The following is a 12,928-nucleotide window of genomic DNA, read 5'->3' as shown; positions in this document are numbered from 1 at the left end:
AACCCCTGAATAAATCAAAAGATCACATCAATCTACACCACAGTTTGTTTAAAGATACAATACAGGCCAATTCACACACATCACATATATATTAACATATCACCTTGAATGGTATTTTGTTTAAACAAATCACAATAAATATTTAGTAAACAAGAGAGAATTCAAAAATGGCCAGCAAATAATGGCAGTACACATTTCACAAACTCAAATACAGCATCAGTGTAAAATGGACAATGTTTCACCATACTAGTGCACTTCACTGTCCAGCTTTTCTTTGAAAATAAAATCCAGTTGTTTCCTTCACTTTCAAAAGGTGGAAATTTACACTCACAATAAATATTAAAGTCATAAGCATCAGGTAGCTTTTGCTGATTTTAGACAGATTTGTTCTCTAGTCACTGGTGATAGGTGTCAGAAATGAGAGTTAAAGAGCTACTAACCTGAAACAGAATGACTGTACTAAGAACAAACTGAAACACTGGTTGGAGTGTCTGATGAGTGTGAAGACTGGGGCGGTATAATGTGTAGAGGTGGTTTCATTATTTTTTTACTGAATTTTTAAAATAGTGGGTGTTTCCAAATTGATACTACTTAATGAAAATTTTCTTGTTTTAAAATCCTACTCTGCACTGCATATGTATTGGCATTGTGTTGTACAGAAATGTAGGGTTTAAGAAATTTTAGAATCTATTATTTTATAACTTTAGAATCCTCAAATATATGTATATTCATTTTTAATGACTAGATATATTTATGGAGAAATTATGAAAATTAGTTAATATCATCATGATGATCTTCAAAAACATTGAGCATCTGGGAAATATTAACTGTTAGTACTTTTATCATAATTTAGGATTGTAAGTTAAATGTCACTGCATTTTATAGAGAATTTTATTTGAAGATGATCTTTTACTTTACTCTAATATATGTATAAGAATAAAGAAGTTGGTTTGTAGGTGAATATTAGTTGTTTTAGATAATGGAAATCTACTAAAGGTGAGTCATTTAAAAAATAAACTCTTAAAATATTATTTTAATAGCAAAAATATGCTCTAGGTAAATTCACAAAGTGCATCTTTTATTGTTTTCCATCAACATATTTTACAATTTAGATGAAGTTGGTATCTTATGTCTTTCTCAAAGAGCCTAAAATAGAATGTTTTTATAATATATACTAAAAGGAAAAATTGGAGGCTTTCAAAGTCATTCTGTATATGCTTTCATAATCTTTGAAAGTCTAGCATAAGCCATCTTATTTTAAATATCAAGAATTATGGTTGGGGGAGTACATGGTATTCTGGTCCCTACATTTTTGCATCATCAATCCTACATGGCTGTTTTAATACTATGGATTTTTATCTTTATAAATCAAAAAGGGTATTAGATATTTCTATTCCCTTCATGGTCTTTACCTTTACCTTAATATTCATTCTTTCATGATCCCTGAAGGTCAAAATGTGTGGAGAATTTATTATTACTGCTGGATTGGAGTTTAATGGTTTATGTGGGGTAAGATTTGAGAGAGGGGGTAGTAAGGGTATGGCAGGAGTTGGAATGAATCTTGGGAATAGGCTGAGAGAAATGATGATGAATATGGTGGTGTGAACACGTGGAGAGTATCACTGGAATCAGATGAGGAAAGAAGTAAAGTATGGATGAGATATGGAGGATATGGAGAAGAAGTTGGTTTGGAATAAGTAAGGTAAAGGATGTAGTGGAGTTGGCTGGGTTGAGGAACACTTACTTATAGAAGATTAGTGTATCTGAGAACAGTATAAACTTTAGGGTTATTTGTTCATTTTATTAACTAATGTAATAGTTTCAAAATCGAAAGAAACAAAAATCCTCTTAAATAATAATTCAGAACTTTATTTAGTTTAAAGCTATAGTTTTATTTTAATTTTGTTTTCTTAGATTTCCTTTCATTTTCCACAAAAATTTATCTTCCATATCTGTAAGGCTCTCTGCTCTTGAAATATTTACTGAAAAAGGCACATGTACTTTGTTAAAAAGCACTTTGCTATATTTTGGAATTTTACTTCTAAAACATACTTAAACCATAATGACTAGATGGAAATCTCATATGTAATTAATGAACCTTTCCTGAAAGTTATACTAAGTTTTGTTATGAAGTTTTCTTATTGAAAAAAAAAACCTATGATCTTTATTCCTTTTTTTTTGTAGAGTTCTGATATTTTTGAGCGACTTAGAGAATTAATTTGACATGGAGAACCCTAAGAAGTTAGGGGAAAATCTTGGAAAATAAATTAATGATGTGCTATTGCACATTTGCACTGCTCAGGTCAATAGATACTAACATTATTTAGAAGAATAAAACCACTCTAAAGAACTTTTACAGGATTGAGAATCATCTTCTTAGACCATCTTCATTTTTGATTCTTTACTAGACAGTTTCATTTAATTTCTTAAAAATTGAGAGAGAAGCAGCTGGCCACTGTACACATAGATTTATATTTAAATTTTAAGCCACTAAACACAACATCCAAAATTATATGGATTATGAGGAATAACACTCACATAGCAGGGTTTTGTTGATGATGACGTTGGTGTTTTCGTGACTATCTTCAATTATATATTAGTGTCATATATAATTGAACCAAATTTTGTTTACTGTCTTTCTTTCTGCTTGTTTTTGATAAACATTAGTTCTTGATAAGTTATTTCTCAGCTTCTACTGACTTGTTAGGTTTTTTCACCCACAAGGTGGTTTCCTTTGAAACTTAGAATGCAATAGTTCTGTTTTCTAAAATCAATATGACAAGAGAGCATTTAGAGTAGACTATCCGTTAAGCAAGGTGATCTGTCAACTTGGTTTTTATTTTAGTCTCAGTCAAGTATTGGCAGTAACTTAAGTATGGTTGCCTGTTTCTTTTTGTGATTTCTGTGGTTTTGCCACCCTATGGAAAGCTCAGGTGACTCAAGACAGAAATGGTATCCCATCTTCTGGGTTGGTAAGAAGTAGGAGAAAAACTCTCACTACCTTTCCTTATTTTCTGAGGCCAAAGCCCTGGTTCATAAAGCACATGCTGAACCATGGGGAGTGAATGGAGGGAGGCTAGTAAGCCTCTTTACCTCCTTCCTCAGAGGCCAAATAAATCTTCTAAAAAGGCAAGAGTTTGCCTTCAGACCCAAGATTACCACCCCTTGCACTATGTGTTAAGGCACATAATAAGGGGTTAGGTGGTAACCTATTCTTTAAATTGCCCTTGGTATTATAAAAACAACAGCAACCATTATTCAGGAAAATTTAAATTTTGAATATACAAATTGAATAGTGGCCCATGTGCCCTAAAACACAGCACAAAATTTATTTTAGGTATGAATATAAATACAATAGCAGGGTTTTGTTTGTAATGAGATTACCTTCCCAAGTAATTTATCAGTTAATCTCATTACCTTCTGCTAATATTTTATCTACCTTACAAAATTGATGAAATAAATGTTCCACAAAGCCATACTGTAAAGATAAACCAGATTGGCTAATTTTAATACTGGGCTGATCATCTGGGCCAATGAAATGCTTTCTTCATTTTTCTGGGAAGAACATCCTATTTATTCATCTCATAAAGAATTTCAATAATTTTTATCTTCTATCTTGAATCTTCTTATGCAAATTGACAGAGTGGTTGGGAAAGGTAAAAAAATTAACTTTCATACCAAAACCACTGTTTTAGCATGCAGTATTTTAGGCATCGTGTGGTGCTGTTACTGTTGTCTTATATTAACATCACAACGACATATGCTATTTACAGTTCTACAGTTAGTTGTCTCCTTGTATTTTTAAGGCTTGCTATAAATATTTACAATTTTGCTGTGTATATGTCAGAAAACAAATAGGCATATTTAAATACTTTTGTTAGTGAACGTTTTTCCAGATGTCTTTTAAAAATATTTCACAGAAGTACTATATTCGATAATCTTTTGGCAAATCTCCTGGATTCTTAGCTTTCAGTCAATAAATATCTTGGACATTAAGCTAGACTCATTAAAATAAATGTCAATACCTCTGAGATCATTTTCATTTGTCTATCAAAGTATATCCAAGAAGACCTGAAATTACCAGGAAACATTGTCATTTTAAAATTACTTAGTATTTTGTTCAATGAAGAAGTACACTTCTACAACACACTTCTACAGATTACTCTGAATATATTTGAGTACTACATATAGAATAAACTAGATAGGTACAATTTAGTTATATCCAGTTTAATAAATGATTAATTCAGATTTGGTAATTATGTTCTTTGTGTATTCAGAATTTAGATGTCCCATTTAGCATTGAGTTGTCAAGTTTGTACATGTCTGTTTTGATGTTAAGTGTCTTTGTTTCTTCAGCTATCAGGATAGCTTTATACTGTCAGTTTTTACAACTGGTGTTCACCTATCTTTGAGAGCTCAATAAGTGGAGAAGATACCACATGTCCGGAAGGTCTACCACTATTGCCCATGTAAACTCTAAAACCACTGCTCCTGGGAACTCCAGTATTGCCTTTAAGAACTTGAGGATTATCTATGGGAATTCCAACATTAACCATGGGGATAGTATTGGCATTGCTCTGGGGAATTCTCATATTGCCTCTGGGACGTGCAGAATTATCCTCAGGAATTCCAAAGTTTCCTTGAATTGCAGAATTGTCAAATCTTGGCATAATGGGAAAATGTTCTCCAGAATGTGATGGAATTGCTCTTTGCCAGGTTCCCTCCATGTTGTGTCTTTCCTTGATATTTTCTAAAACACAAAACAAGTTTATAAGTGACTATAAGATTGGCTTCAGTTTTAAGAACAAGGTATGATTAGGGATGAGAAGTATATTTCTAAATTTGATCTCAGTTCAATTACCTCAAAATGACATGGTGATTTTACACTGTATACAACTATTATTTAGAAATTACACTCTGGGATGCAAAAGATGGACAAAGATAAAAAATAAGGGAGTATTTATATACCAGAAGTTTAGGTTGACTAGAAAGTAGAGGTGGAGAAAGAGGAGTAACTATAATGTAGTGAGAGAAGAGCTATAAGCTGAAGGACCTTTAGGAACAAAGGTTTTTACTATGCAATTTTATTTCTTTGGTAGTATGAAAACTTAATGAAATTAGAATTTAATTAGAACCAAAAATTAGAAAAGAGGTAACCATGAAAACTAGACACACCAAGTAATTAATTAATTAATTAATTAATTAATTAATTAATGTATTTATTTATTCAGTGGTGTGTGTGTGTATGTGAGTGTGTGTGCACTTGCACCTGTGTGTGTGTAAGCATGTTGGTACTTGTGTGTAAGTGCTCATGGAGTCCATACAACAACTTAGGATCTTATTCACCAGGAGTTGCTCACTTTTTCATTTTTTTAAAAATGTTTTTGAGGCAGTCTCTCCCTGGCCTGGAATTTCCTAAATAGGCCAGTGAGCCTACCAGCAAACTTCATTTCTAGGATAACAAACACAGTATTCTCTCTGTGTGTGTCTCTCTCTGTGTGTGTCTCTTTCTTCAATCTGACTTTTGAAAATCAAACTTGTAAGGCAAGCTCTTTACTGACTAAGCAGTGTCCTGTTGCTAACCCCATAGCATTCTTAAGAAGTATTTTCAATTTGAGAATAAGGTTGAAGCAACTTTACATTTCAAAGGATAATGTGATCTGAGCTGACCTTAGGTTATATTTTAATTGCTTCCTTTGATAACTAACTTCTTATAGTCTTACATAGAAATATTAGAGAATGGGCTACATTTTGATTTCCAAATAAACTTTGGGTTAGACTTCAGACTTTTCATTAGAACCATCTTCAGTACTTTGGTGACATTATTTTTAAAGAAATATTTCTATTTGGCATAAATTTCATGAAGTTATACAATTTGGTTTCTAAGAGAAGTTAGACATGAAAATACCTAATACTACTCAGCTTGTATAGGATCATTTTCGGATATGCTTACATAGATATAATGATAAACCGAAAGGGTTGTTGTATAATTAGTAGTACATTTCAATCTAGGATTTAAAATATGTTATAAATGTTATGTTAATATTACTTTTAGTCAGTTATGGGTTAAAATATTAGTGGTTCATTTGCCAAGTCATCCCTTCTTGTCAAAAGCTGCTCACATACAAGAGGAGATAGTCAGTTGGTAGCGTCAGGCTGCAATGATCAAATATTGAATATAACAGTTAAATTTGAGGAAGAGTAACTAATGCCATCATAAAAATGTTTTATGGTGTAGAAATGAATAGATAATGTAGGTGGCATATAAATAGACTTACTGGTAAAAGTCTATTTGTATAAAAAATTACATTTAAGTTACAAAAGTAGTGAAAGCTAGTTAAGAAAAAAAACTTACCTTCTGTTAGTAAATTATGATCACGTGGGAAGAAGGGCGTTTCTTCTGCACTTCCTTTGAATTCAGTTGTATTTAAATATTGGCCTCTGACTTCACTGTTTCTTGGCAAGCTTCTACTACGTTGCCTTTGGAGCTTAGGGCGCTCTGGCAACAAGGGGAAAGGGCCTTGCAAAGCCTGGAAATGTTGATCCTTGGGAAGGGGGATTACTTGATTCTCTTCCTGTAATGTTAGTTTGTTGCAACCCATATCTCTCTTTTCTTCATTGTGGATATGTTCTGTTTGGATAACATGGAGCCCCTCACTATTTAGTGGTGCCTCTAAGAGCTCTGCCCAGGAACGCCGAAAGATGGATCTTTCTCTAAAAGGATACATGCTTCTCGCTACTTCCATATCATCACTTCCTGGGGACTCTGCATTTTCTGGAGATTCCATCCACAGATTTCCTGGGGTTCCTGGGCGACTGTATTCTGAGGATGGTGAACATTTATTTATTAAAGCCTCCAGGTGTACAAACCCAGTGAAGTGCAAAGTTGGAATTTCTGTATCATCTAACTCCTCCTTTCCAGGAACACCTGCAACAAGTATTGCGGTGCCTTTCCCCCTTTCCTCTGGACTGGCAATTCCTGTAACTTCTAAGCTTTGAAATTCTGGGACCCATAGATACTTAACTGGTATTTTCTCTATGCGAAGAAGCCCTGAAGTTTTTGGTTTTACAAGGGCATTGCTTTCTAATTCCTTAGTTAGTGGTGGGGTGGTAGCTATCACCACCTGATTCATAAGCCCCAGGTCCCTCTGATGGATACCTTCAGGGGTGGGTTGCTGGGTGACCAAAGTTAGATTCTGTTGTTTTTGTTTTCTGGCCCTTTCCCGATTTTCCGCATTAATAGGACGGAAATAAATGAACTCATCAGAAATATTTTGAGTGCGTCTGTACTGGAAGTTTGGATTCACAGAAACAATCTGAAAGAAAATGCAAGTTCAAAGATACAGTTCATTATGTCAACATTTTGAATAATATTCTTGATTCTAATACATTACATCTTTTATTATAAGGACAGGATAATACTAACGAGGACACTATAGAGATACATCGATTACTCCAAAGTGAGAAATATGAAAGATTTCCACCAAAGTGATCTATTTCTTTCAGGCATAGATTATTTTAGTCTAGTGTTTTCCAAGTTTATTTCCTAACAACCTAATCAAAAACTCTTTGTTATCCTCTGAGAACATATATTATCTATGGCCAATAGCTTGGAAAACAATTTATAAATCTAACTTCCTAATATTCCTAGAAATTATTTTAAATATTTGTTTCTATTTTTGTATGTATGTCAACGTGCTTGTCATGCATGCATATGTGCGTGTGTGTATGTGTGTGTGTGTGTGTGTGTGTGTGTATGAATGCAAGTACATTCATGCCATGGCAGCTGTGTGGAGGACAGAGCAAAACTTCCTGTAAATCAGTTCTCTCCTTTCATCTTGATTCTGAGACAGGTTATCCTGTTCTTTATGCTCCTTGGATATGTGCCACAAAAAGTGCTGGAGTTATAGGTTCAAGCATACCTGGCATTTTTTTAAAGAGTTCTTGGAGTAATGAACCTCAGTTCATTAGAGTTGTGTGGCAAGAGCATTTACTTGATGAATCATTTCTTCTGGTTTAGAAATATATTGATTTGTTGTTGTTGTTGTTATTGGTTTAGAAATATAATTGATATATTTCTTATCTTGAAAGTACTGACCCATCACGGTTGCTACTTCTTAGAGACAGTAAACAAGTTGCCTTTGAGAATACTTGTCAAATGCAAGCCAACCAAGCTATAGTCCATACTTCTAATCACCTTAGTCTCTAGGCTCCTATCATATGATCAGTTATTTTGGGAATAGGCACTGTGCAACTAGGGACAGCTCCTAAATCCCAGAATCCATAGGAAAATTTTAAGCATCTGTTTTTCTTGTAATAACACAATAACTGATTTTAGTGCCTCCAACGTGTCTCCTACCTAATATCACCTATCTTGGAATGTGTGAGTATAGCAAACTATATTTTCAGTGGCTACCATCTACTGATTTGTTTCCTAACTTCATAATGTATGATGATATATAAAAATAAATTTATACTAAACATTTACATTTGCATATGATAACCACTTCTAAACTCTGAACTTTGATCCTATATCTATCACCAGTATATAATCCTGGAAGATTTAAAAGACCTCTGGGGAAAAAAATCCTAAGACATCAGCAAAAGTGGTAGAAAAAGGACTTATAAAGTTCTCCCAAATTATTAAAACACACACACACACACACACACACAACACACACACACACACACACACACACACACACACACACACACACTCAGGTGCGCCACTTATGTATGGTTGCCCCCAGATGCCAGAAGCAGTGTCAGATCCCCTAGAGCTGAAGTTTTAGGTAGTTGGAACCCTCTATATTGGTGCTGGAGGACAGGCTTGAGCCCTTTAGAAAAACAGCAATTTTGATGGACTGCTGAGTCATCTCTCCAACCGAAACTCTATTAAAACAAATGGTGATTTGTTTTAATATAGTTTTATGAGCCATTTCATTTGTGTATGTTTACTTCTGTTTGGGAAGGATCTGGAAGTATGTCACTAGGGGTGGGCATTGAGGCCATTCCTGGCTCCATTCCTATTTAGCTCTCTCTGTCTCATGCTTGTAGATTGAATGTAAGCTCTAAACTACAGCGCCAGTGCCATGCTTGCTTGCCTGTTGCCCTGTTTCCCACTATGGTGGTCATGGACTTACCCTCTGAAATGTTAAGTCCTCAGTAAATGTGGGGTATTGGGCTATGCACAGACAGGCTGGTCTCCAGTTGAGCTGAGTTCTGAACCCCGAAGTCATAATTCACCAACATGACACGGTAGGCGTTCCCTTATGCTCCTGGAACTCTGGCTCCTGCCTAAGTTACCATCCCCCACAGCCTCCACAAGAGAAGCATGGCTAGAAGTTGTGTAGACAATGGCCCAAGCTTCTGACCTTCAGGCTAAACTCCTCCCCAGTTACCTAGCAACAGTAAAGACCATAAAACGGGCTGTTCAGCCCCACCTTGCTCTCTTAGCTCTCTCTTACTCCTTTGTTCTCTTACCTCTCACTTCTCTCACTCCTCTCTCCTCTTCCCTTTCTCTTTGTCTTCTCTCCTCTCTCCCTCTTACTATCTCCTTCTCTCTAGCCTTTCCTCCTCCTCCTTCTCTCTCTCTCTCCCTCTCCTTCTCCCCTCTCTTTCTACCTTCTCTCTTTCCCCCTGCATTTCTATAATAAAGCTCTAAAACCATAGAATGTCTTTGCTCATCAAGGCCTACTGCGCTTGGAGGATGGAACAGGCTTTCTCCTAATGAGCCGTTTCTAATCTCCCGTTAGAAGGCCTTCCTGTGCTCCAGTCAAGATCTGCTGCACTCACTCTGGTTGGTGCTGGGAACCTCTTCCCTCATCCCTTTCTCCTATAACTCTGGTGGCTTTAGCAAAGTAGCTCCGGGGTTCCCAAGTAGGGTTGCCCTTGGCCACCCCCTGAAGAGTGGATCAGAGGCTTGAATGCCCACCCAGGAATGGGTGGAAAGTGTATGGCAGCTCTCCCACGCCTGAAAGACCAGAGAATAGGTAAAACTCTGGCAGGGTGTGGGTCTTCCCCTTCTCCCTCTCCCCTGGGCCCCCTTTCTTGTTCCCAACAAATAAACTTTTCTAGTGTATACAAAATTCTAATAAATGCACTGAAAAAATCTGGAAGAAAACATCAAAATCAACTTTCAAAACTCTAGAAATTAGCCAAAGACTTGAAGTAACTTCTGCTCATTTGTTCAATGTGAGTGGTTGAATTAAAATAGTGAGCTTCTTGTGTGTTCATTTTCCCCATTCCAACATCACTGTCTCCTCCAGTTTTACAAACTGTTACTTTACAAACCAACAGTTTAGAATCGTGTTGAAACCCCAGGGCCTAGCAAACATTGAAGGAGATGAAATAGAGTTAAAGCAACTTCAAATACTCATTCTCGCAGAGTTAGCATTAATTGACTTGCCTGGCTACTACTTCACATTGTGTTCTAATCAAAAAAAAAAAAAAAAAAAAAAAAAAAAACAAGAAAAAGAAAAAAAAAGACCCACACTGGCACACACCCAAGGAAGCTATAGTAAAGTTCATCACATTCGCTAACTATTGGTAACATTTGATTGATGAGGCTACTGGCCTTTTTGTTTTTCTCTACTTTCTACCATATAGTAAATGTATAAATGAAATCAAAGAAAGTGACATTAAAGAAAAAGTATTATATTGAAAACTTTTAGCTAGTATTTATCAGTTACATGCTGTATTAATAACTTGAATAGGAGTTTAATTTATTTTTACATCTCCTAACTCTGTAATACTTTATGGGGAAAACATTTGAAATGTAAATAAAGAAAATATCCAAGAAAAAAGTATTTTTATTGTTAAATTCCTCTATAGCTCAGGATGTAGAATATTTTGAAGTATTTATTGGTCACTTGTGTTTCTAATTTTGAGCACTGCTTCAACTGCTCATTGGCTGATTTACTGTCTGCAGTATACCTGGTTAAGACCTTCTCCCATTTCATATAATCTCTCTCTATTCTGTTGATAAATTCTTTTGCTGTGCAGAAGTTTTAAACTTTGTTTAATCCTATCAATTCTTGGGTCTATTTAGTATGCTATTGGGGTTCTAGTCAGAAAGCTGTTGCCTATAACTATGTCTCAAGGTTTGCCTTATGTTTTACATTAACAGTTTTAGTATTTACACGTTTAAATTAAGGATTTTGATCCATTTTTTAATATTTCCAAAGTGGATCTAACTTATTTTTTGTAGCTAATTGTCCAGGTTTGCTGGTGCCATTTATTGAATGAGACATCTTTTTTCAGTAATGTATTAAATATATCTGTTAATAATTAGATGTACACAACTGTGTGGATTTACTCTGGGATTATCTATTATGTTGCATTTGTCTAGAGAATTTGTTTTTGTGACATTACCATGCTGTCTTTTGTCACTCTAGTTCTGACATATATTTTGAGGACAGGAAAAATTATAATTCTGACTGTGCCTTTTCTGCTTCAACTCGCTTTGTCTCTGTATGGTACTTTGTGTCTCCATATGAATTTTAAGATTACTTTCTTTTTTAGTTTTGTGAAGAATATCACCAAAATTCTGAATAGGATAGCATTGAATTTACAGCTTACTTACTTTTGATAGTATAGCCATCTTTTAAATATTAATTACTTCAATCCAGGAGTGTGGAAATTCTTTCCACTATATAATATCTTTCTTAAAGAATTTTCAGCATCTTAAAATTTCCTTGTAGAGGTCTTTTACCTTATTAAATTGTTTGATTTTTCTTTACTTTTAGTTCTATTACGAATGGGATGTTTTTCCAAATTTCACTCTTAATGTTTGTTATTGGCATATATAAAGTCTACCTGTTTTTGTATGTTGATTGTGTGTACTGTAACATTATTGAGAGTGTTTATCAAATCTAAAAGGTTTTTTGGTTGAGTCCTTGGGTCTTTTAGTAGTATCATGTTTTCTGTAAATAGGGATAGTATAACATCTTCCTAACCAACAGTGTCCCCTTTACATTTTTGTCTTGTTTTAATTTCTCTAAGCTAAGACTTTAGCCTCTATACTGAATTGAAATGAAGAGAATGAGCACTTCATCTCAATCTGAACTTTGGTTGAAATGCTTTCATTTTTTCTTGTTATAGTATAATGTGAACTACAGGTTTGTTATATGCAGCCTTTATGCTGGAATATGTTGTAGTTTATTCAGGGCTTTTATTATGAAGACATACTGAGCATTGTTATATGACTCTTCTTTGTTAAGAAGATTAGATGATTTTTATTTTTAAATCCATTAATATGATGTGTTACATTTATTGATTTGTGTATTTTGTATCCCTTGGGTGAAACTATCTCTGTCAAGATGTATCATCTTCTTAACTCAATTCTGAAATAAATTGATCAGTAATTTTTGAGATTTTTTTATATGTTAATAAGATTATGTTGTAGTAACTCCCCTTTCATCTCTAATTTTATTAATTTGGGCCTTTCTCTATATCTTTGGTTTGGTTTGCCAGTCTTTTTAATATTTCCAAAGGAAAAAACACTGCTTTTTGTCTCTATTAATTTCTGCCATGACTTTCATTGTTCCTTGCCATCCTCTGCATTTGTTTGACTTTTTATTTTTATTTTTTTAGAGCCTTGAGTTACATCACTAGGTTTTTTATTTGAGGTCTTTTTTTTTAAATGAGCACGTATAATTATAGTCTTTCTTGATAGGCTGTGCTCTCATTTTCATTTGATTTTGTGATTATCAAAGTCCCCCTTTAATTTCTACTGTAGTATATTATTTGGTTTCCAAGTATTTTATAATTTCTGAGGTTGATTTTACTATTTATTTGAAGTTTAATTCCATTGTGGTTTGATGAGAGGCAAGGAATTATTTTATTCCTTTTTTTGCATTTGTTAAGGATATATATATATATATATATATATATATATACAAATATATACATATATAGTTTCTATATT

At 34.3% G+C, this 12,928-nt stretch overlaps 1 protein-coding gene across 1 annotated transcript; it reads right to left on the bottom strand.

Annotated features, from left to right (window-relative positions):
• Window positions 1–4,215: 4,215 nt before the first annotated feature.
• Window positions 4,216–7,133, bottom strand: LOC110287548. The gene is made up of 2 exons (XM_021154135.2): window positions 6,356–7,133; window positions 4,216–4,750 (listed from the first exon to the last, which is right to left on the bottom strand). The coding sequence occupies exons 1-2, from the start codon at window positions 7,131–7,133 to the stop codon at window positions 4,386–4,388; spliced, it is 1,143 nt and encodes a 380-aa protein (XP_021009794.1). The 3' UTR covers window positions 4,216–4,385.
• Between the last annotated feature and the right edge of the window lie 5,795 nt (window positions 7,134–12,928).

The sequence above is a fragment of the Mus caroli genome, chromosome X (genome assembly GCF_900094665.2).
Source record: "Mus caroli chromosome X, CAROLI_EIJ_v1.1, whole genome shotgun sequence".
NCBI classification, from domain to species: domain Eukaryota; kingdom Metazoa; phylum Chordata; class Mammalia; order Rodentia; family Muridae; genus Mus; species Mus caroli.
The sequence above is the reverse complement of the archived record's forward strand: the minus strand, read 5'-3'. Positions and strand labels throughout refer to the sequence as shown.

Coding starts and splice junctions, on each gene's coding strand:
- LOC110287548 (XM_021154135.2), bottom strand. CDS start 7,133: ATGAATCAGGTGGTGATAGCTACCACCCCACCACTAACTAAGGAATTA. Junction 4,751..6,355: donor TCATAATTTACTAACAGAAG/GTAAGTTTTTTT, acceptor TTTGTGTTTTAG/AAAATATCAAGGAAAGACAC.